This window comes from Sycon ciliatum, chromosome 13, assembly GCF_964019385.1.
Source record: "Sycon ciliatum chromosome 13, ocSycCili1.1, whole genome shotgun sequence".
Lineage (NCBI taxonomy): Eukaryota > Metazoa > Porifera > Calcarea > Leucosolenida > Sycettidae > Sycon > Sycon ciliatum.
Window position 1 is genome coordinate 18333796 of NC_088655.1, and position 26071 is coordinate 18359866.

General features: G+C 44.6%; 1 protein-coding gene across 1 annotated transcript in view; it reads left to right on the plus strand.

The window, feature by feature from the left end:
* Positions 1-26071, plus strand: part of LOC135829639 (uncharacterized) — a 200565-nt gene that overhangs the window by 56665 nt on the left and 117829 nt on the right. Inside the window, exons 6-8 of the mRNA XM_065342036.1 lie at positions 8272-8343; positions 9765-9836; positions 19156-19286. Coding sequence (XP_065198108.1) covers positions 8272-8343; positions 9765-9836; positions 19156-19286 — 275 coding nt within the window. The remainder of the gene's footprint in view (positions 1-8271; positions 8344-9764; positions 9837-19155; positions 19287-26071) is intronic.

A 26071-nucleotide genomic window follows, 5' to 3' on the forward strand; every position in this document is an offset into this window, starting at 1 on the left:
CAGACTACTCCAAGGGGAGTATGGGACTGTGAACACAGAAGGCGGGAGAATTCACGGAGTTTGCAGATCTAGCCCGCCAGCGTGAAGGGCAGTGCAGCTACGGCGAATTCACTGGGACGATTGAGTAGGCGAACTTCGCTGGGGAGGGTGTTCCAGAGGATGGCACCACAGTGCGATGGACGGGATGTCCCTGCTGTTGACCGGGCTAGCGGCAGGCGCAAACCCTGTCCTTGCTGGAGGCGGGTGGTGTTTCCATGAGCACTTCGAAACTTGTCCTGGAGGGCTGGGCTGGCTCGATTGTGCTGGCAACGCCACACAAACCTCAGCATCTTCTGCTTGTGCAGCTCCTGAATGCTGTAGAGGTGCAAGCTGGTCAGGAGGGGTTGAGCATGAGAGCGGGGTGGCTGGCCAAACACTGCCCTGGTAGCTCGGTTCTGGAGTACTTGCAAGCGAGAGACTTGCTTATGTCGCAGGCAGGCGAAAAATGCTGTCGACCCGTACAGCAGATCAGGCATGATGATGGACTTCATGAACTGTGTACGGGCCTTCAGACTTAATGCTCGCCTAGATCGCCAGAGCGCCCCGATCTTCTGAGCTACTTTCTTGGCGATGCTGTCCACGTGTTTCTGCCAGTTGATGTACTGGACCTTATGGTTATCGTTGCGGGGATCGCGTCGCCACAGATTCCATGCCCGCTCCTTGGCATGATTGGCGTAAGAACAGTCCGGTGACCACCAAACAGGGTTGGATTGGTGTACCACAAGCTCTTTGGATGGTATGAACTGTTTCATTCCATGCACGCGCTGACAGGTCTGCTCCGCACACCCATGGATCTTGGCGGGCCAGTCTATGTTGCGGAGGTAGGCTCTCAGCCGGTGCCAGTCAGCAAGGGCGTATATCCAAACCTGTCGAACAGCAGGATCTTCGCGTCGTGGATGCTGTTGGAGAAACTCGGCAATGATAACGGCATGATCAGATCGTCCAAGTGGTGCATAGGCTGTGGTGCAAACGGGGTGTGAGAAATCGGAGTTGATAAGATCGAGAGTATGGTTGAAGCGGGTTGGCTGGGTGACATGCTGGACAAGATGATGTGCTGCGCAGACTTCCTCCAGGCATTCACCGGCTCGGGTAGTTCTGTAGGCAGGCTGAATTATGCACGTTGAAGTCCCCTGCAATTATCACATTGCTGCCAAGACGGCGGACATCACCCAAAGTGTTGTCTAGGTAGTCCATCAGGCTGGTGTCTGTCTCTGCACAAGAGCCAGGCCGGTAGAGCGCACCCAGAACAGTCTTTGTTCCGGAGTGCATTGCGAGGGAAATCCACAAGAGCTCGTGATCACGGCAATCTATATCGTCGTGGTGGGTAATGGATAGTTCACTCCTAGCCCACACTGCCACACCGCCACCATGGGCATCTCGATCCTTCCTTATAGGGGGTGAGTATCCTGGGATGGTCAACTCATGGGAGGAATTAGCTGAGCAGAGCTTCGTTTCTGTTACTATTGCCACGTCTACATTATACTGCAGGATTGCATGCTGCAGGGCACCTATCTTGTTGCTCAGGCTGAATGCATTAGTCACTAGCAGTCGCAGAGGTCTGGAATCCATCATTGGGCATGAGAGGACTGGCCATCCTGCTGGGGTGGCTGCGCATCATGCTGGTCATGTTGTGGCGCAGATCCGTTTGATCTCTTCAGGTCTCCAGCCTCTGGTTGGGAGAGGTGGGAGTTTCTCCGTTTTTTGCCACTGTGTAGTGGAGTAGAGATGAAGTCTGCCGGTGGTGGTGGCGGCGGGGAGGAGGACGTTGAACCCGGCTGCTGCTTTTGCTGTTGCTGTTTAGTCAGAACACTGGCAGAGGTGCTGTTTCTGTTGCTGTGGCTGCAACTGCTGGTGCTGCCCTCAGAGCTGGTTTCTAAGACCCTCCATGGCCTGCAGTATACGGGCCTTGGCCAGAAGTTGGGCGCTGTCACTGTGGCAAGTGAAGTGGCATCGATGGTCACTCTTGGCTGGCGACAGTCTCTTGCCCAATGGCCCCATGGGGCCGCAGATTCTGCAGTGGCCGCTGCTGCTAAAAGAGGGGCACAGCGTGGTTGATCACTCCCCTCGCGAAATGTATTCGACCTGGCGAACCCTTTGGCGTTGCCCCGTTGGGTATAGGGGTCTATCTGGGTTGAGGAGAACGGCGGGACCCTCGATCCTTTCTCTTCTTCGTGGCCTCCACTTTAGCGCAGCGGATTTTCCTGGTTTCGTCGTCTTCGTCGGCAAAAATCATCACCAATGTATTCGGCCACAGTATCCCATGCCTATTTATCAGCTAATCTGAGCAGTTTATTTCTTTTAGTGAGAACTTGCGTACCTTGCTGGAGGGAGTCAAAGGCGTCCTGGTGGCGTCCTGCGCCCACCTGTCGCGTTGCCCTCTCCATCGTAGCCAACACCTCGTTGTTTAGGTCGAATTGCTGCTCGTAACCCTTGGAGGCAAACGAGGGTTTCGACTTTCTGGCCTCATGAGCTGTGGTAGGCGCTGCCTACAGCTCTCAGATCTCGTCCTGCGTGCTCTGTATTTGAACCTGTTGGTTCTCCACCAGGCGCGACAGGTTCTGGGCCCACGCAGGGGGGCTGTTGGCACTGGAATTTCAACGTTTCGGCAAATTGCCATCATCAGGATGCAATATGAAGTGGAAGTCTGCCAAGGAGCAGTTAGTATACACTAATTTGGTATTTTTAGGTGTTGATAATATTTCTATGACTAAACATGTTACCTCAGTGCTAGAATAATGACATGTCTGAAACTAGTAAAGGTTATAAGTTTTCACTGACTTATATGCTGGGTGTTGGTAATACGTTAGCACAGCGCAGATGTCACTAGATAACTTGAGAAATGTCTGAACAGGTTTCTCGCAAGCAATACACGAATGTGACCTTATCAGGGTTTTCCAGAAAATACTAGATAGCCAGTGTAGTGTGACTGTTTTAGAATAATGACCATCCAGCACCGGTGTTGATCTCTGGGCCTTCGTTTCTGATCTCCACTGCCTCTCGCAATTTGCGGCTTGTTTTGTCACTGGCTCTTGTAACCACAGACCCTGCCCAGAAGATGATGTCCCCGACACCTAGGGAGATCTCTGCATGCTTAGCTCGCATGTTGTCGCTTATCCACAGTCCGCCTACGAGCTTCACCGTGGTGTTCCTCCAGTCTCGTCTCCAGTGTGCGACCCGTCCTTCCGATGCATTTTTCCCTGCACGATTTGTATTGCAGCCGGTATATCACATTCTTCTTCAAACATACTTTTACTCAACCCGACTTACAAGTCAGAAGCGGTCCCAATGGGCGTCCTCTTCTCTTTGTCTTTCTGATGTTGGGCTCCTTAATGCAGCTGGGCGGACTTTGTGCTGATTGACACGGCTGACGTTTGAGGCTACCCGCATGCTCGTAACCCACCCTGACTGGTAACTTGTGCTTCCGGATAGCTTTGTTGACGCTGTGATGCACCCTGTCCGACTTATAATTATATGGCAGCTTCAGAAACTCACAACACGGATTACCTCGGCGGCGACGCTTAGGTTTCCTTGCTGCTTCTCGGGCATTGATGATGAGGCTCTCGGGATACTGGTTGAGTTGAAGTTGGTCTTGAATTTTCTGTTCTCTTTATTTACACATGGTGTCATTGGAATACAGGCGTTGTGCTCTTAAGAATTGAGACTTGGCAACGGCAAGTTTGATGTGATGGGGCACAGCAGATGCGTAGTCTATCAGCAATCCACTATTGCATGGCTTTTGCAAGAGGTTGTACGTCATCTGGCCCGACTGTTGTATGGCAATCGTTACCACCCAGCCACCGTGGTACCGATGCGGAACCTAATTTAAACATTGACCTTGATCCTACAATTCCGTACAATGCGGTATAGGCTATAGTATAATACTAGAATTATAAGGATATGTCGTACATTATTATTATTATATCACCGTCCAATGGCAGAAGCCAACGCAAAGGAGGGGGCGTTAGCCAGCCATGGCAAGAGAAGAAAAAAAAAGAAGGAAAGAAGATGATACTCGGAAGAAAATAATGTATCAGCGGGGTGAAATGTATCACTGTTGACCATGGTGGAGAGATAAGCTAGTAAAAGGCACGAGCGAGCCTACAACGCTTCATGACAATTAACATCTCTTGACAAAGCTCTGGGAAGTACTATGCCATTGCGAGTATCCCGTGCGAAAGTAAACCAATTATATTTGGTGACAATAAGAGAACCTATTGCGTGGAGAACACGATAAATAGATTATAGACCTTTAGTTGGTCTACACAGCATATATAGCCATCGTAAAAGACCTCGGGGACCTCGGTCTTCTACTCGGTCTATATATCCTGTATAGACCTCCTAACCGGTCTATTATCTATACACATACCTCACTCCATATACACACACACTCATATACCAGATCTCCCATGACGTTTATAAATTTCCCTGTACACTGTTCAATATACACCACTAAGGAGGTTTATCACTCTTCTATATCGACCTCCACTAATTCTCGTGATCCTTGACTGGTCCTATATTACCCATATCGCCGGAATATCGTCCGCTTATATCGACCGCTTGTATCGAACACTTAGGCATTGTAATCTTTCGACTTTGGAGGGACTTCGAATTTTTCTCTCCACTTAAAAAAGAAAAATTGAAAGAAAGAAGACAAAGGAAGAGAACAAGCAGGATTCGAACTAACAACAGTATGAACCTCAAGCAACCCCTTATACCACCCAGCTACTGTGCTGCAGATGCTGAACCCTGTTGTTCTTACAGTTTTGTGCCAAAAATAGGCAACATCCTATGTACACTATAGTACAAATGCTATACTAAAAAGGTTAAAATAGCTCCTAAAGGTTCAAATTTTGGGGTTATGGCAAAGGAATCGTGATAAATAGGATATTGACCTCGACTTCGGTCTATATGGGAAATATCGCCCTCGTAAAAGACCTCGGCGGACCTCGGTCTTTTACTCGGCCTATATTGCCCATATAGACCTCGTCTTGGTCAATATCCTATACATATACACCACTAAGGAGGTATATACACCACTCAGGAAAACAATCAAAAATAACCCACTGAGGAGCTTTCTTTCTCTAAAAAGGAGTGACTATAGCTTTGTGGTGTTTGTCAATGGATTTGAGTGAAATTTTGACCACACATTCCTGCTACTATGCTGGCCCTCAGGACATGATTTACAAGTTCTTGAGCCTCACTGACAGGCTTTCTAGGCCGGAAAAACAAATTTCCTGCATAGTGCCACGGTGTGCGAGCCATCCAGGAGCCACACAAATGCATTTACATTTTTTTCACATTTTCGTGCCCATTCTGTCCGTGTGCCGGACCCAAACCACAACAAGTCCAGAAGTAGCCATGGGTGATGGGGTAGGGCCCCTCAACGTGGCCCTGGAATCTGTCAAAACGGAACGAGTTGGCGTTCTCTCACAGACTCACGCAGTCCCAAGTCAATTTTTAATTTGTTTAGATTTAACACGTGCTACGAGGTCGTACCTTTGATACAACATCCAGTGCTGGGACCTCCACAGCAAGCCATTCCACAGCGCTGCACACCAAATCCAGGATACCATCAGAAACCGGCAAAGACTACCACTCACGTTCCACTACTGGCCAGTACTGAATCCAACCTGACTTCTTGACACGACTTAAACTTGCAAAAGTCACTAAATCAACGTCAACTACAATAATCAAGCCACATATCTGCAACGTCACGAGGGTGCTGGAAAAAGTCCTGCTGCACGGCGGCATTCTTCGCCCTCCGCCGTGCAGCCCCATACTTGGTTTTTTAACGTGATGTTTTGGACTATGTTGGACTTGGAGCAAAATTCTGCAAACTTTCGCGTGTTTCCATGATACGACAACTTGCGCACGGTCTGCTCACATTCAAATACAGTGCTGCCAACAAATGACAGCGTGCAACAAAAAAATCTTTCCTTTTGTAGTATCCCTGCCTGGCTAATACGGGACTAATACGGAACTTTAACTGATGTAGATTTAGTGTATCTCCGTATGTAAGCGTACGGCGTCTGTTGCATAAAAGCGGCAGCGCATTTTTGTTTCATGAGATTTATAGCAACGACAAAACCGAGAAGAATAAGATTTAGTATTCAACCTCCAGGTGTGCACCGGAGAGAAAATCTTATTTATTTGCCGCTTCTTCTTTTACTAGTAATTATATCCCAGGTGTGTACCTGAGAGAAAAGGAATAAAAGCTAACTCTTGTTGATTGCACTGCGCCTACCACTCGGCTACCTGTTACACTTGCAAGGGCGCATTTTCGGCCATTACTCTTGAACGGCTGGTCAGATCGGGGCACAATTTCCAGAGAATTTGCAGCTATTTATTCTTTTTCAACTCATGTAGCACTCAATATGAATTCCCAAATTTGTTTTCAGCGAATTTTTGGATAGTCTGCCACCTTAAGCTATATTCACACCTTTTAAGGGAAAGGTAGCTATATTCACTCCTTTTTGCTCTTGAGCTTGCGCTTGGAGACGTATAAATATATTCTATACCCAGCTCATATTAACCCCCACTAATTCCTGTGATCTATAACTGGTGAATATATTATAATACAACCCAACAGTACGCTTGTACGTAAAATATAACCGACATACAAACCGAGCCGAAGCCGAGCTTTGTATTATGGTTTATATTTCAAGTACAAGCGTACTAGTGGGATTTATTATACTTATGCTGACCTTCATACAAACTGACAGTCAACTTTTTCCGGTTTCAGTTCGCAACTGCAGAAAACGACCATTGCAAATATGAGCTCATGACATCACTTCAGGCTCGTCCGTGCTTTTCTCATCATGGAAATAATGAGAAAATTTCGAGTCTGCGCAGTGGTGACCTGCAGAGCTTCGTCCTAAAAGTGGTCCAAATCCGAATTTTCTGTCGTGACGACCTTGTAGAAGACGCGCGCGCCAGAACAAGAAGTAAAACTCGCAAACATAGCTGCTAAGCACTCATTCCGTTTCTGTCACCGTTGTGGTCAGTTTGCGTTTTGCTGCTTCTACTTCTAGGAAACGAATGATGTGGCAAGTCGCATGACTTCCTGGCCATCAATGGTGGTGAATTGGAGGTCATCTTTCGTCAACTTGGCTTGCATCTCCCCTCCCCACAGGATCAAGTATTCGCAACCAGTACTCAGTAGAATAGCGTGTGTTTTTGGGGACACCCTGAGCAATTAACTTCGTTTGCTCATCGTAGGTGACACACCCAAAAACTCGATTTTGGGGAAGCTCGTCACTCATTGCGAAAGAAAGTACAGGAATTGCACTAGAAGTAGAAGCATCAAAACGCAAACTGACCACAACCGTGACAGAAACGGAATGAGTGCTTAGCAGCTATGTTTGCGAGTTTTACTTCTTGTTTGGCGCGCGCGTCCCCTCCAAGGTCGTCACCCCAGAAAATTCGGATTTGGACCACTGTTAGGACGAAGCTCTGCAGGTCACCACTGCGCAGACTCGAAAACTTTCTCATTATTCAAAAAAATGCGAGTCACTACTAAGAGAGTGATAAAATAATTATAATGAGACTTGGGTATAAGGCAACTTCTGATGCCCCGCCGAGTGTCGTTATGCCCAAAGTTTAATGTACAGGCACCAGAGGCTTGCGTGGGCGCTGATCAGCAAGTAGACCTACGACAAGCGCAAGAGGAGATTTTAAAAAAGGACAATGCTGATGTGGCGTTGCTGTTTTGTCTCAAACTAAGGCATTATTGCGACGAAAAATGGATAACGCTTACAGCCAAAACACGGAGCGTGTCACTCAGCTTCGGAGCGGCAAGGTGAAAGGCTCGCATCGCCTTTGGGCGTGATTCGAGATGAGGAGATGTGGAACAAGCTATGGACCGTGAAGCAGCATCCGATCAATTTTTTTGAGCTCTTCCTACAGCGTGGATGTGTAACTTGCTTGCATTTTTTCTGGAAAGTGCTAACTGATATGTAAATTATCGTGTAAATGTACATACTTGAATTTTGCGATCGTGGCATGCTTCAAATATAATATTATGTATTTTCTTCTTGAGACAAGAGCGAAGATAAACGCCAATTGAAACTGTGCGGACCAAGTATGTTATTGCAATAAAACATAATGGATGCAATTTTCTATTTCTTTTAATAAAGATGCTCTTTATCATTACATCCTATATACGCCGGACATCGCTGGATTTCTTGGTAAACAAGACTATGCTATTCTCTTTTTTTGTTGGTTTCCATCCAGGTTTTTGTACGGGAATCGAATCAGCTCCTTGAAAGGCAATATCTTCGATGGTTTGAGAAGTTTAAAAATCTTGTAAGGCTGATATACCTGAGAAAAACTCGAATTTTTGCATTAATACCTAACAACAGCAATGTTATACGTGGGCTACGGTAATTAGTCGTTTTGTTCGAAAATCTCTGCCTCCTAGGATGATAGACGAAAATTCCTCACCACGTTTTCGTGATTTTACAGGTTATCTTCTCTAATCCGAACTTTCCCGATACAGGACAACCGATCTAGTATCGAGCATATTTATGACCTCTCAAGTCGAAAAAAATTGGCTTTCCACGAGAAAATTGCTTAAAACTTGTTTTCTTGCAGGCTATTAGGATGAATATTCGGGAGGAATGGGCAGCCGCTAGTCCTAATATGCCCGGATAGGGGGCTGTGTAATGCTATAAATAGACCTAGTCCGGCCTTGTGACCTTGGTTCTTGGGACACTATTATGCAGACAATAGAAGTAAAACAGCTGGCTGCTCACCAGCTCATTCTAGGAGACTGCTTTCAAATTTTTGAGAAAAGGCGATATAGATTTTGTCAATTTAATCTTATTTCGGATAGTTGACCACTACCCCCCCCCCCCCACACCTCCTCCCCCCCCCCCCCCATCCCCCCCCCAAAAGACAAACAGACCACAATCCGCAATGCTCCCCGAGCGTAATTACGAAGATTGGCTTCACTTTATGGACGATTTTATATCGAAGTCCATATCTGGATACCAGTTCAGAATGGTTCTGCTCATATTTTGAATATGTTATTTTTTCTGAATATGTCCCAAAACCTTTGGATTCCGCTGAGCTGATAAACACATTATCTCAAAGTTGGTGCTTTTCGAGTTTTGTATTGTACTGTTTTTCACCCACAAAGCGACTGTTCAGTACATGGGGTAGTGGTCTACCAGAGCAATCACACTCACGATAAATCATAAGCCACACACATAGGCATACATTGTCAAGAAGAACAGCGGACGACTCCCATGAAGCCAGTGTGGGTGGGTGGGCAACTTCAACTACCACGAGGAAAAACAAAGACCACAATGGCAGGTTCAACGGAGTTGCGCAGAACAAGAGCAAATGCACGAAAATATTTGTAAGCGAAAAATACCTTTTTTGCACTCTTTCGCTACGCTCAGCCGTGAAAAAACAAAACGTTTTGTATTAATTTCGATTAGACACAAAAAAGACACAAAACAGGCAAATGACCCAATGACAATATCCCTCCTGTAGAGAAGCAAATTAAGAGGATACGAAAAAAGAAAAGTATACGATCCTCCATCTAAACTCTTTAGTTTTGTGAGATATTGCGGCCATTTAGCTACACAATAAATCAGGCGTCTTATATCCAATCGAAGGGTATGCATATTGAGACTGAGGAACCCCCAGTACTGATTTAAAGAGGTACTAATGGTGTCCTTTGTGAGATGTACTGGTTGTCACTGTTGTCTTCGCACTAGATATCTTCATAATAACCAATTGTCCTGCCTACCTGTAGGCATCTTCAGCAACCAAGCAAATCTAACACGTCTGTAAGTATTTTCACTTAAAAGTGCACCTCCCCCAACGTTACCACCCAACTGTCTTAGAAAACTCTTCTACACCCCCTTTATATCATTTGTAATCTCCATATACAATATGGTACTATTGAGTAGCATTGGACAGTTGACACACTACTGGTGCTCAATCTGCGTTGCCATGATAATACTAGAACGAAGAAACGAGTTTTCCTTGGCTTGTTTTAACTAGAAAGCAACCAATAGCTGCCGCTACAGACAAAGACCACTAAAGTAAGAAAGACCGTCCTAGTAAATATCCATGGCCGCTTTGCAAGAAAAAGCATATTAAAATCTCACCTTGAATCCTGTAAGGTTTACCTAAGTAAGGAAGTTGACATCCAGCTTATCACTAGCAATATTAGTAGGAGTGGCAACACGGATGTTGCCAACCCAGTCAGGCCGCCACCTGCGCATAGGGTTGGCGGTAACATAGTCACAGCCCACAAGATGGAGCACTACTCTCAGGACCTTTTACATGCAAAATGGAGACAGGCACGTTGTAAACCATAGTTAACTTTCATGAAAGGAACAAGCCAAGGGCGCCATGGCAGCCAGTAAACGAACCCGGAAAAATTCCAAATGACTGATATTAGTCAGACATGGAGCCAATAAAATTATTATAATAAAACTATTATAAATCACATCGAAACGAGTGATGAAGGAACTATCCACAAGTAGTATAGGACGAGGGGGTTCTGGCTCACCTGAGGGTGAGCCCAAATCGACTTTCTTGTTCGGCCCTCTCGGGCCAATCTCACAAGTGTCTCCCTCATCCTATACTAATAGGGACCATCCTTTCACAGATTTTCGAAAAAATCTAATGTTGGATCAACCCAATTCCAGAAAAGTGAGCCAACTTACTCCCTCCGAGAAATCAGACTGAAATCGGAAGTGAGCCAACTTGAGGGTTTTTCACTTACCCGATCTTGACTCACTTCGTGGACTGATGTGGATCGGTTCCTGAGTCAACCTTTTGGTGGTTGAGCTTTGGATGAGGATCCTAATTATTCTGTATAAGATGAGCGGTTTCCATAGATATACCCAACGATTCTATGAAAAACTTCCAAGATGACAAGCAAGAAACCAACCCCGTTAGACACAGCTGCTATTCTCACTGAGTCCATTGATTGCCAACTTACAATCAAGGTTGGGAATAATTGTGGATCAGTGACAATCAATGGTGAGAAACCGTACATCAAATTCACTGATGAGACAAATATCATTAATGCTGGGAAGAACGGTCAAGAGGACTCCCTGAAACTTTCTTCTGACAGTCACATTTGTAAATACATCCGTTGTATCAAGAAAAAGAGATAGAACAGCAAAATGTGAACATCCAATCTTGTTTCTCCACATTTCTCCTGATTGTGCTATCTTTGATAAGGGCCACAAACCATCAAAAACCAACAAGATCAAGTAAGGTGACACCATCAATGGTATTGTTCAACTGAAGTGGTTGAACAAAGATACGACCGATGGTACTCTCAGTCTCAAACTTGTTGTAGTTGCTATAAAGCATTTCCAGAAAGAAGAAGTGAAATTCTGAGCAAATGATTTTTAAAAGATACTAGTAGTCATACAAATTCACAAAAACAACAATATTTTTTAGAAGTAAAATCATGGATGAGTGGTTTGATGAATACTGCTCCGCAAACAAAGAAAAAGAAATCATGGATACATGGATAAATGATGAACACTCTGCCAGGAAAGATAAAATGATAGCAGATTACATTGACTTTAGAAACCAGGAATAGGCCTCGACCAAATATGCATGCGCATATTTCCGCATATTTTGTGAGACAGTTCATATAATTGAGCGACAAAGGGAATATTGGAATGAAGCCAGCATATAATTTAAATATTCTGAAGAAAATGGGGACAAAACATTCATATTATGGACAAAATGCGTTCAGAAAGGCCTTTTATGGATGAATTTGGAATGGTTGAGGCGTTTGCTACATTTCCCATGGATGAACACTATCGCTGCGGTTGCTGGGGACACACCCCAGCCATACCATTCAGCATGTGTTTGATTTGCACCATAAGCATGATAGCCGTGAAGCCAATGAATATTCCAAGTTTGTAATTTTACTGAAATGATCTACACTTTCTGCTTATGTCGAGCATATTTTGGCATAGTTTGGCATATCTTTTTGCATATCTTCCTAAGCCTTTGGCATATGAGCCGAGCCAAGCTAAAAGGTGGCTTAGGCATAATTTTGGGAAATTTCTTTTTTCATGCCAAAGTGATGTGTATATATCCAACTTCCATCATGGAAACTTTGGTGCCCATCTGATATGTATATGTGCCATAAATAAGCATACATTGTGCACATGTCACAGAATGGCTGGTATCAATGACACTAAGGATTCCAAGACCTTCCCAAACTCCAAGAAAACAAGGGACACAAAGTAGAGACAAAGCTTAGCAGGTGTGCAAGCAATAAAAGAAGAATGGGCACTTGTTTTCTAATTAGAAGATCCAAGAAAGAAGAAATAACAGATCTACATTAAATTTTCATCATGACTCATGTCATTTTATTACGCAATACGAATTTTCATTTCATTCAACATGATGTTGTTGTGACTAGATGTTTCGCTGCGTTGGGGAACGTCGCATCTTACCAAGATAGTCCGTCATACTCTCTCCAATCACCTATGCCAGGATGAATTAATCCTTTCATTTAGCTCGTAGTGCTGTGCCAGAGATCTAGCTCCATTGGTGTACTGCCCTCGCACCTGCATAGGTCCAGGAGACTGCACATCGCTAACAAGTCAGAAGCAGGATCACAGCAAAAATGTGAACATCCAATCTTGTTTCTCCAAATTTCTCCTGATTGTGCTATCTTTGATAAGGGCCACAAACCATCAAAAACCAACAAGATCAAGCAAGGTGACACCATCAATGGTATTGTTCAGCTGTAGTGGGTGAACAAAGATAAGACCGATGATACTCTCAGTCTCAAACCTGTTGTAGTTGCTATAAAGCATTTTCAGAAAAAAAGAAGTGAAATTCTGAGCAAATGATTTTTAAAAGATACTAGTTGTCATAAAAATTCACAAAAACAACAACATTTTTTAGAAGTGAAATCATGGATGAGTGGTTTGATGAATACTGCTCCGCAAGCAAAGAAGAAAAAGTCATGGATACATGGATAGATGATGAACACTCTACCAGGAAAGATAAAATGATAGCAGATCACATTGACTATAGAAACCAGGAATAGCATAGGCCTCGACCAAATATGCTTGCGCATATTTCCGCATATTTTGTGAGACAGTTCATATATGGTATATTGAGCGACAAAGGGAATATTGGAATGAAGCCAGCATATAATCCAAATATTCTGAAGAAAATGGGGACAAAACATTCATATTATGGACAAAATGCGTTCAGAAAGGCCTTTTATGGATGAATTTGGAAAGGTTGAGGCGTTTGCTACATTTCCCATGGATGAACACTATCGCTGCGGTTGCTGGGGACACACCCCAGCCATACCATTTAGCATGTTTTTTGATTTGCACCATACGCATGATAGCCGTGAAGCCAATGAATATTCCAAGGTTGTAATTTTACTGAAATGATCTACACTTTCTGCTTATGTCGAGCATATTTTGGCATATTTTGGCATATCTTGTTGCATATCTTCCTAAGCCTTTGGCATTTTATGGCCGTTTTCTCAGATATGCGACGAGCATAATATGCTCTTTTTTAGCATATTTTGGTCGAGGCCTAGAATGGTATCCAACAGATGTAGAATTCGATTATTTTGGAAAATGAAGTAACTCCAGAGGATCTTGAGGTGTATAAGATGAAGAAAACGGTCAGAAGCAGGATTAGCACAGCAAAATGTGAACATCCAATCTTGTTTCTCCAAATTGCTCTTGATTGTGCTATCTTTGATGAGGACAACAATCCATCAAAAAACAACAAGATCAAGCAAGGTGACACCAACAATGGTTCTGTTCAACTGAAGTGGGTTCAAAGATAAGACCGATGATACTCCTCAGTCTCAAACTTGTTGTAGTTTTTATAAAACATTTTCAGCAAACGATTTGTAAACGGTACTAGTAGTCATAAAAATTCACAAAAACAAAAAATATTTTTTTAGAAGTGGAATCATGGATGACGACTACTCCACAAACAAAGAAGAAGAAGTCATGGATATATCGATAGATGATGAACACTCTACCAGGAAAGATAAGATGGTAGCAGACTACATTGACAATAGAAACCAGGAATAATATCCAACAGATGTAGAAATGGTGATTTTGGAAAATAAAGTAACTCCAGAGGATCTTGAAGGGTATGAATTGAAGAAAAATGATCTGTATATTATCACATCTTACTTCAAAGAAATAGAAAAATCTACAGCCAAACCGAGAATCGAAGCAAGATTGGAGATAACCCTGATCAAGGTCGGTATACCAGAATATCTTAAAGGGTTACTCCACGAAATATGAAAATTTGATATCCCGTAGAATTTCGGGCGCTGAGTCGAATGGTCTTGGTCCGAAGCCTCTACGACGAAGCGTCCTTGAGATATTTCACTTTGAAATTGCAAAAACGGGGCTGCGCCCTGACATCATGCGGCCATCTCGCTACGTCATCACAGGCTGCCTACGTCATTGTGGCATAGTCGTTTCTCTTCGCCAATCTACAAGCATAAATTTTAGTTGATATTTCAAGGGAAGATGAGCGATTCCGAACAATCCTCTGTCCCCAGCAATGAAGGCAGCGATGTTGAGGCCAGGAAAGCCGACCAACAGCGTATGGTTGGCGTAGGGAGCCCAGATACTCTGCTGAGGAGCTTCCATCGCGTGTAACAAATGTTGAGGAAGAAGATGCTTCAGCAGCAGCGTCCGACAGAAGACGAGTAGCTTGGCCACCGGAATCTCGATTCGTTTGGGACTCCGAGTGGTGCGAGCGTGGAGAAAAGTGTATAGCCATGCCCAGCCGGCGGGAATGATTTTTGCTGGTAGGATGCTGCCGTCGCTGTCGAGAAGACGGCCCAAGATTTCTTGGGTAGCGGACCTCGTAGATTACGAGATCGTAACTTTGCATTAGGCTGTGCCCACCACTGCTCTTCTAGGTTATCTCGACATGCAGAAGCCGCCAATGCCAGTGACAGAAGAGTCTGACATTAGGTAAGCCTCAATCAGTTTGCCTTGACTTGTCTTGTCAAGATTGCTTATCAGCATGATACACTTATTTTTTGGGGGAAATGTATTGTTGTCAGGTGCACTACAGTAGGCGTCGCACAAGAAAGACATTGTACTGGTAGCTGCCACAAGTTTTATGCATGACACAAACAAATTTCTCTTTGCTACGAGTTCGTCTTGACATATCTTGTGAGGATCGATGCGTGTAGTGTTTTGTGTGTAACTTATTGTTGTCAGGCATAGCACGAACAACGTTGTACTATAGTGCTAGTAGTTATCACAAGTTTTCATGCATGACTCAAACACATTAATTTTGTCTCTGTCATTATCCCTTGGATTGGTACAAGACCTGCGAAGTATGGTAGTGTTCTTTTGGTGAAGAGAGCACTACACAGAGTTATTGAGCACCATGGATGCATTTGGTCAAACCCGAACCCTTACTTTATCAGTTCAAGCGATATACTTTGTCAATAAACTCGTTCTCTAGTATACCATGTCATGCAACGGACAAGCGTCAAGAAGCGTACACCAAAATAATGCACAAATTCTGGCAGGAGAGTAAGGGCATGTTCGATTGTACGAATCCGTGAGCCCCGGACCCGGATTTGCCAAATTTGTACATGTTCGATTGTACGAATCCGGATCCCAAGAGCACGGATTCGGATCCAGCCAACCCACCTCCCAGAGATGGTTTTGATGGATTCATTTCCATGGTACGACTCATATCTACTCAAAACTCCCAATATGCATACACTAGGTCACGAGTTCACCACAATGCACACAGATACTACGGGATGAGCTGTAGCAACGCGGTTGCTAAGGCCTTGAAACGGATAAATCGGTTGTGGACATTCGATTGTATCCGTCCGATCGAAGTGATCTGATCGGCGGGGATCGGGATCCAGTTTCTTCAATCGAATGCAGCTTAAGACATCTGTACTTTCCGACCAAGACATCTCTGTACTTTCCGACCAAGACATCTCTGTACTAGTAGGTAATCAAACGCGTTCTAATCAATACTCATCCCCCAGATAATTGGAATTGAATTGATAATCAACGATTATGGGAAATTCTGCAACACCTTTGTACCAGTGGACACTAAATTAGTATGGCGCGCACACTGAAAGTGCAGGTAGGTACCAGTAGGGACAATACAGCGCATATGTAGAGTAAATGAGTATTTGACTATAATAACTATCACGGTACAGCAATGTGGTATGTGTACAAGCAATCATCATACACATTCCATATGACATTCTGTGTTTGTGTAGATCTCTACGCTATGCGGCACACAGGCAGTACACACTGTATGCACACCACAAATTGGGCAAGCACGTTCGTTGTCGTCTTCCAGCCTGTGTTGTGAATACCATGAGGCAAAGATATCCAAATCCAGCACCACCTCAGCCTTCTTAGGAGGCTTCCAACTGGAATTTGGCAGGGAAGCGCGCTTCTTCAAGGCAGGAACATCGAGGTTGCCATTTGCAACCGCTACCGCCTCACACATGAGCTTGTCAACATGCTCATAGCTTTTTCTGTCGTATAATTTTCTATTTGCCCACTGTCTTATTTATGCTTTGAGAACTGGACTTTATACATTCCTATCGCGGTCTTTTTGGTTGTGCTGTGGCGACGGTTGACATTGACGTCGTCAAGAGCTGCGAGATGTGCGTGTCCAATCATCCCCAGAATTGAGAAACGAATGCGTTTGAGAATGTAGTTTGGCATGACACTGTGATTTACCTGCTGGCAAAAAGAATGTAGAGAAAACACACTTGCTTAGACAATAATTACACTGCTGTACGTGAAAATGAAACTTCTCCGTACAGGACGAAACTTGTTCTCAATTGCAATGTTCGTTTCATTCCCTGTGTTGCCCATACGAGAAAGGAACCAAAACGTTCGGCAGATGTTTGGTGTCTTCTGGCGTAGAGTGGTGGCGTCATTAGATGTACACATTGTCATTTCACTAAGGACACCACTACTACAGCATAATTATGTACATGTACTATCCTTAGGCTAGCGTGTGTGCGAGTGAGTTTGAATATGTGGGTGCGGATATGAGTGTGTTGTTGTGCTTGTGTGTGTGTGTGTGTGCATGAACACGCACGCGTGCATGTGGGTGAAGGTGTGAGTGCATGTGTATAATATGTGCAGTTCCCACTGTATTCCTTGCACAATAGGTCTTCAATTACGTTTCTTTTGCATACAACAAAACCCATTCCTTGTTCGAAATTAGGATTTTTTAGGCCTGGTGATCCCGCAAGCGTGGAACTCGGAGTGTAATTAATTTTGTTTCACCTTACTTGGGTTTATCGGGTGTTAGCGGCCGTCGTGAGTTCCCTTCGGGAACGGATACGATAATTTACTTTTTTTTTTTTACTTGCACTATTCCTAGGCTGTCCAGACTTCTAACAGCTGATCAGATTGAAATGATATTCATGCAACCATGCCTAAAAGTAGTGTAGCTGTTGTAAATAGAGATATATCCACGCAATCAATTTACACTGGTTCAGTTTGGCAGGATTGGTGAGACAGTTTGTCGTGCATGCTGCCTTCACATCGCAAGCAAACAGATCTGTAACCTTCGCACTCGCTGGGGGTCAGTCTGTTTGCGTCCCAGTTGATGACAGATGTGCACAGTTTGAGTGCTGGTATGCGCAAGTTACTGGGGTAATATCGTTCATCAGCTAGCTGCAGTCGGAGTTGATGGGGTGATGTACTCTTCTGATCCTGAAGGAACGTATATCGCCCTGCTTTTCTCAGTTGTAGCTTATTGAGTTCGCTTTGCTGGAGGCTCACGGTTCGGAGGGCACTGGCACACTGATGAGGGCTTTCCTGGACCGCGTACTCGTCAAAACCGAGCTCTCAAGCCGCTTTGGATCATAAATGCAGCGAGCAAATATAGCTCGGGCGGCGAAAATAGGCTTGAGATTTTCACGACGCATTGCAACATTTCGGCGCTTTGCCATCCTTCCATCCTTCGGGAACTAGAGAAAACTAACCCCAGGAGGATTATTTGATACTGGCACAACCAACAACACAACAATTTGGCATCGCAGCGGCTCAGGCGACTTGGCAAACTACTTTCGGAAGTGACTTTCGTCCAGAAGAAAGTGAGATTCATAATCCACGTATTTTCGCACCATGCCACAATGACGTCACACATACATTGGTATAGGGGCGTGGCTAAAATTGAAATAATTATCTCAAGAACGGTTTCTCTTAGAGACTTCGGACCAAGACCATTCGACTCAGCGCCCGAAACTTTACAGGATATCAAATTTTATTTTTTTCGTGGAGTTCCCTTTCTGCAAAACTCCATTCAACAAGCCTGTTGATAAAATTCAGAGGATCAAGGAAGTAGCAAATAAAGAGAAAAATGTCCAAGTGAGTTATCCATTCCTACTTTCGAAACTCATTAATGACGAAGATGCTGTGCGCGTGTTGGGCTGTCAAGCGCCAACGCGATGAGACCGGTTTCTACGTTTCCAACGCATGTTGGCATCGCTGCTGTAAGTTGGTTGATTGGTTGGTATATTTTATTTTACTTCGCCAGAATGAACAAACCATCCTGCATTCTTGTCTGTACAAGTGGATTATCCAAGCTGTCACAAAAAGACGAAGAAAGGAAAGAAATATTACATGAGAGTGTGAAGCATACAATCCTATAAGAGAAAATTCCATGAGAGTGTCACGCATGCATGATGAGAGAGGAGAGATAGATAGAGATAGATAGACAGATAGAGAGAGAGAGAGAGAGAGAGAGAGAGAAAGAGAGAGAGAGAGAGAGAGAGAGAGAGAGAGATAGACAGATAGAGAGAGAGAGAGAAAGAGAGAGAGAGAGAGAGAGAGAGAGAGAGAGAGAGAGAGAAGTCGCAGGTGACTCTCGAGCGCGTCAAGTAAGCACGTTGCACGCGGTGTGAAACCCCTCTAATGTCAAGTGTTGCGGTGCTGAAGCACTTGCGCTTGCTATTAACTGTTGTTGTTGTAGTTTGTTTTACTTCACCAACTGAACAGGCAGAGATGCCTTCTCCCCTGCCCATAGGACAGGTTCTCACAGAATGATAAGGGGAATAAAATTCTCCAAAAACCCGCCCCTCTGTTTTGCTCTTTTCTTGTCTCTCAGGACACTTCGACATAATCCGTTCACACTTTCAGAGGAGTTGTGTAGCTTTGTCTTTGTGCTACCACTTACTGCTAATGATGTGGATGGTCACACTGCAGTTGACCAGAATGTTCTTAACTACGTCACCAATAGTGAGTAGAGACCTTTCGCTAACGATTTTCGTTCACCATTTTCGTACTTCGGGAACAAGGTTACGAAGATCTTACTGAAGTTCCTCTGATCTCGACGGAAAAGAAATTTTCAACGAATATTGCTTTGGTTCTTGTTTAGCGGGATTAGTTTCAGATTTTTCAGCCTTTTCCCTCTTCTCTTTCTTTCAGCCCTAACCTTAAACGTGTCAGTGTACTATGGCTTCAAATTTGCCTGCACCTGTTCCTCCAACACCTATTACACGGGATAGGCAACGGATAGTTTGTGACTCAAGCATGGACTTGGTCCTGCTCAGACAGATTCGTGGATCAGGAAATCCTTTTTTCGTAGGTTGCCCGTAATGGATGATGTCGTTAACGAACCCTTTGGGAGAAATCTTCAGCGGAGGACCGGCCCCAGGAAACCAAGCGGAGCAGCACGTACGATCAAGCGGATCCTATTATTGCGTACCTCGAGAAGGAAAATGATGCTCTTCTCAAGATTGAGGAGAGAAAAGTTTATTTGGAGGAGGAGAAGTTTGTTGTTTATCATAGTGCAAATGTAGTCGCAATGGAGAAGCAAAGACTCGCACTGCAGGTATGACCCATTTTTACTTTCATCCTGTATTGAATAAATTTAAAGAGAGATGCTCAAATTCAAATTCCTTCAAATTGTTCATGTGTTCAATTGTTTTTTTGTTTATTGAATTATATTCCCAATTTTTTGTTGACTACACTGGCGAATATGCCAAATTTGTACACATTATATCAATGGCATATCCGTGTTGAAGTTCACGAAAATTTGATGCACCTGATTTTCTATTGGTGATTCTGTGCATGTTTCCCAGGAGAGGAAGATTTCCCTGAAGGAAGAGGCCCGACGGGACGAGCTTGCGTCAAAAAAGAAAAGGAACAAGAAGAGAAAGTAAAACGACACATGGATACGAGTTAAGAGTAACTCTCCATCACTGTAGCTGGATACTATATTCGAATTGTAGTTAGACCGCTTTGTCAAATATCGTACTGGTCTAGTCATCGTCCAGTAACAATCGCCATTCTTTGTTCCTTTGGGACTCTACCTTTTGCTCGTTTTCGTTGCGCTTGCCTTCCCCTCTTTGGTCTTTCCATAACCTTGAACCTTCCAAGTTGGAAGGCTGTCAGTTAGCGCCACGAAGATGTGTTGAAGCTAGGTGTCAGGACGTCGAATGTCTCAGTACTCTTGTCAGTTTTGTGCCTAGTTATTGCACTTTCTGACTGTATATAGTATCCAGTTACAGTAATGGAGAATTACTCTTCCTCGTATCCATATGTCCTTTCCCTTTCTACATTTATTTATGGCTCAACATCCGAGTTTAAAAGAAGAAGAGAGCAAGAAAGCAGAAGATGACCGTCAAGAAAGCAAGCATAAGGCAGATCAGGACCATGAGGAACGCAGTATGTTTCTGCAGCAAATGGCAGCCACTGTCAAAATATGCAATATTTTTTTCACTTCTGCACGAAAGAACAGCTCTTGCTTTGTAGCTTATCCACTAGTCCAGCTTTCACCCAGCACTTCACAGTTGAGTACCTGTAACCATTCCAATTGTAACGACATTCTAAGCAGTGGTATCAACGCTCTTTGACCAATTTCACCATGGAATTTCATTGAACAAATATAACAGAGTCTTCACCATTCCATAATTGAATGAATGACTAAACGTAGTCTGTTTTTAAAATTGCTACGTACAGGGCATATCCACAGCCACGATGTTTACAGTTATTGCATGGTCTAAGTGTTTGTTGTAAAATGGAGAGATGGCACAAAAGCAGAATGATCTAGTGCTAACATCATTTTAGATACTCTTACTAAGGTGGGTTGAGATCAGTTGAAATACTTTAATGTCTTGTTGCCTTCTCGGCAGATGGTACGGCAATTTGTGAGGAGTGCAGACACCTTGTAGCAGGCAGCAACGGGCTGAAGCATGAACTTCTGCTGCTTCTTGAAATCATTGAACGCCCACTGTGCAACAACATCACCAAAGTTCCATTCCATCTCCATACGTGCAGAAATCATAGCTCTATTGAATAATGATCAGCAAATTCAAATTCAACTCGGTTGAGCTGCTCGTTTGCTTGTTTTAATTGTATTCTATTTTCGTCACGCGTTTTACATCGCATATGTTTTATATCGCCATCAATAGGATTCCTGTTTGGCAGTTGTCGCTTCGGCTTATGCGAAAGCTATACATGCTGTGTATACCTACATTGCATTGATGCCAACGCGAAGAAGCATCTAATAATAATAATAATATTGAATTCCTGTTGCTCAGCTGTTAACGCAGCTTCTTGATAGGCCTTCATAAGAAACGGCGACAGTGGGTATGCGGGATCTCCATACAGTGCGCAGGGCGGGCCATTTGGTTTCCTGGCAAACTATTGCAGCCTAGGCAGAAAACCACTTTCCAAGAGAACACCTGAATCGTGCCGTTAGCCTTCAAAGGGAACAAACGAGAGAGCTTGGAAGCTCAGGGCCCTACGCTATGCTTTTTTGCCTTGGTGACTTAGGAAAAAAAGGCATAGGGATGTTATAAAATTTTCATTTTTCTAATTTTTTTCCAGACATAACCTGGGATTCGAACCTGCACTATCGCCCTGAATGCTTCCCCCGATACGTATAGGATATTGACCAAGACGAGGTCTATATGGGAAATAAAGGCCGAGTAAAAGACCGAGGTCCGCCGAGGTCTTTTATGAGGCCTATATTTCCCATATAGACCGAAGTCGAGGTCAATATTCTATTTATCATGATTCCTTTGCAATAACCATAAAATTTGAACCTTTAGGAGCTATTTTAACCTTTTTAGTTTAGCATTTGTACTATAGTGTACATAGGATGTTGCCAAGAACAATAGGGTTCAGCCTCTGCAGCACAGTGGCTGGGTGGTATAAGGGGTTGCTTGAGATTCATGCTGTTATGGGTTCGAATCCTGCTTGTTCTCTTCATTTGTCGTCTTTCTTTCAAATTTTCTAAGGTCCTAAGTGGTCGATACAAGCGGTCAATACAAGCGGTCGATATTGCGGCGATATGGATAATGTAGGAACAGTCAAGGATCACGAGAATTAGCGGAGGTCGATATAGAAGAGTGATAAACGTCGCATACATACTAATTCTTCCAAGTAGCTTCACGTTATGATCTTGCATTTGAAAGCCCAATTTGACTTTTGTGGCCAGCTGTTTTTGGCCAGCTGTCATCGATGGTACGGTACAGTACGGGACAGACACGGGATAGCGCCGGGCGTGACACAAACAAACAAACAAATACCAAATTAACGCTGTGTGTACCCTGGCTAGCGCCAGACGTTACTGAAGTAACGTCTTCTGCATAGCTATGGGAATAAGAGGCAAACCATGCCATCAGCCGTGACACAGGCCTGGTATTTGCGGGCTTGAATCCTTTTATGTGTCGTATCCGGACGCCCGGTGTTAGACCCCAAGGCTGTGGTTCGACAAGAACTAACTTACTAAACCTTCACATTACAAGGCCGTGCAGTGGTGGCCATTTGGAGACAGTCCACCGACAGAATTACTCTTACGCACGCACGCACATTTACCTAGACATACTCTCACACACACACTCAGGCATATACAGACACGTACACTCACACCAGCGTTCAGGTTTACTCACATCTTGAAAGGAGCTAACTTAGTTCAAGAGATTATATTGAGAGCACAAGGCAAGACAGATGAAAGCCGAAGCTTCCGCCTGAAGGCTGAAGACAAGAGAGCTAGAGAGAAAAAAAAGGTGATAGCAACAATAGGGAGTTGCGGCCCTGGAAATCCATGGCCACGAGATTGCTGGTCCCGCATGCAATAGCGTATAAAACCGTAGTAAATATGTGTACGAACTGTTGTATAAAGACCGGGAGCCATGTGGGGAAATAACAGCGTATACCAAATAAGGAAGGCCCCAGGCCTTGTGTGAAGACATAAAATAAAGACGATTATGAACCCGTTTGCGGGAGATAGGTAAATAATTAGACACCTAAATAAGGCATACTTGTCCCGTAGAGGCCTAAAAGGCACGTGTCAATAGTATGGATACGACATTATGTCCGTTGCAGAACATGCGCTGGTGAATAGACGGCTTGCAAACACTCCTAACGGTGCCATCAATGAAGCCCTATACATCCAGTGGCACACTTGTCTTTCGTTGGACTGTCTGGCAAAACTTGGCAAATCTGGAAAGTGTCAGGAACTGGTGGGTAAACGGATCGGTCAACAAATCATCTCAATTCCTAAAAATCCATTGCACGGTGATGTTGAACACGATGCTCAGTGATGGTTTGGACCTCCCAAATTCTCCGGACATAATTATCACCAAAAGTGTTAGGATTAGGCCTTGGTGGATAATGCTCGAAAAGGTGGCAGATTCTGCTCGAAAAGCAGTGAAATTGGCAGAACCATACAAACCTTATGGCGGGCAATTCCTCGAATTCTGTTTCATTTCTTTATCCACATACATGTACCAAACATGCATGAAACTCAACAGAAAAAGTACCGAATTCTGCCAATTTTTCTGCCGGCATTATCCGCCAAGGATTAGTTAGGATACGAAAGACGCCTCAAAACCCACCAGCCGCCCTTCCAATCCTGTGCAACCGTGTAACGACGGAGCTTGAAACGTCGCTGGGATGCCTAGCCGTTCAAGCAGCTCCATAACCTGTGCTTTTGTGAATTGATATCTGCGAGAACATGTCTCCTCGTCAATTTTTCAAAGTCTAATCGGTCACCCACATGTTGAGGGAGATTCGCTCAGGTATCTTCAGTTATCCAATGAATGGGAAGTAGGAGCTGCTCTTCATCCAACATTCAATTCTCGTGCTCAAGAAGGAACAGAAATAAAAGCATTTTGAAGGTGAAAATGGAAATTTAAACAAGAAGAAAACAAAAAAAATGTACGCCATAAATTTGTTTTTCAATCTCCCGCCGGTGAGAAATACGTGGCTTCGACAACAACGCAACGAAAGGTTTCTACACTTGCTGACTGGTTGTAGACCCGTGGTCTCATTTTGAATGCAGCCAGGAGCCAAGTGATCCCTGTATACCCCAACAGGCAGCCTCAGCAGCCCCAGCACACGATCAATGTTAACTGTCAGGAGACGCCGATTCCTGTCGTTACTGCGGCCAGGTATCTTGGAGTGCTCCTCGACTCGGATCGTTCATGGACGCCCCATGTTGATCGCTGCACCGCTCGACTGGCCCAGAGGATCGGACCACTATTGAGGTTGCGTCGCTGCTTGAATCATCATAGCTGAGTTCTCTACTTTGAAGCGATCATCATGTCTGACCTGATGTACGGATCCAATGCGTTTTCCCCACTTCTTACTGCCAACCAATTGGATCGGCTACAAGTCATGCAGAATCGGGCGGCAAGGGCGGTTTTCGGACTCTCGCATCACACCTCCGCGCGTATCCTCCTGCTGAAATTGGACACTTACAGAGTATCCAAGATATTCAGCCACAAGTTCATCGTTTTTGTCCGGAGGTCTTGGAATGGGCACGCAAGTTCTGACGTGCAAGCCCTCCTAGTTCCTTCGTCAGCTGGCCCAACTAGGTTGCCCTCCACCATTGGTCTGCGCCAACCGCCAGTTTTTTACCAGGTTCGGCAAGGGTTGCCTGGCGTTCCGGGACGCCCAGCTGTGGAACACCTTAGGCCGATTCCACACTACGCCAAATCCTGTCTAAAAAGCCACTTTTCAGGCACTTTTCAGGCAAGTTGCCATGGCGATCACTTTGAGAAGCGCGCGAAAGTGAAAAGTGCTTGTTGTCTACAAAGCAACACCAGGACCCTCTTTCAAGGCAACTTTTTAGCTTTTCAGGACACTTTTCTGACTTTTCTTCGAAGCTTCAGCCTTTCGATCTTTTTCCGAATTTGTTTCCTGTTGTATCTTTCAGTTGTGGTGAGTTGTGAGCTGTCAACAATGCCTAGGGTCATGTTTAGCCAGGAGCTTGAGGGCAAGCTGATCGAGCTTTGGAACGGACATTTAAGGCGACCTCCGGGCGGTACAGTTCGCAGGAGCTACGCGGAGAAGGAGATCGCCATCAAGCTGAATTTGTTTGCTGAACAGCTCGGGGAGGAAGCACTCTATACTGCGTCGATCGTCCATTCCAAAATCGACAACATGAAAACGAAGGCGAAAGGACTGTACGAGACATACACAAAGAAAACTGCCACCGGAATGCCTGTTGGCGAGGTTGACGAAGATTCGACGTATGATCTCGAATCCGCCTACACAGCGTGGTCAAATTTCAAGATTTGGCACACAAAAATGGGTGATATTCCAGGATTTGGGCCAACAAAGAGCCTCTCCAGCACCGCTGTTGCTAGATCGAGCACAGGAAAGCCTCACTGCAGTCAAGCCCAGACTCCTCCAACGCCATCCACCTCTCGAATGCCTGATGGAGTACGTCTTGTGAGTGTTTTCCGAGGAAATGTTAGTCCTTCACCAGTTTCAGTAGAGGAGACGAGCTTGGCAAGTGGACCTGCAAAGACAACTGGTGCAGCTCGCACCGAGGGCGGTAGTAGTAATAGTAGTAGTAGGAGTAGTAGTAGTAGTAGTAGTAGTACCAGTGAAACATACCAGTGTGAGGAACAACTGAGCAACGTCACTGTACCAAGCTGTACAAACACCAGTTCTGCCGCTCGTGGTCAGCCAGGTATGACATCCTCCGTAACTCCTACCAGGAAGGCTGTAGGGCGTCCTGTGATGAGCTTCAGGTCAGCAATTGGTGGTGACGACGATGATGA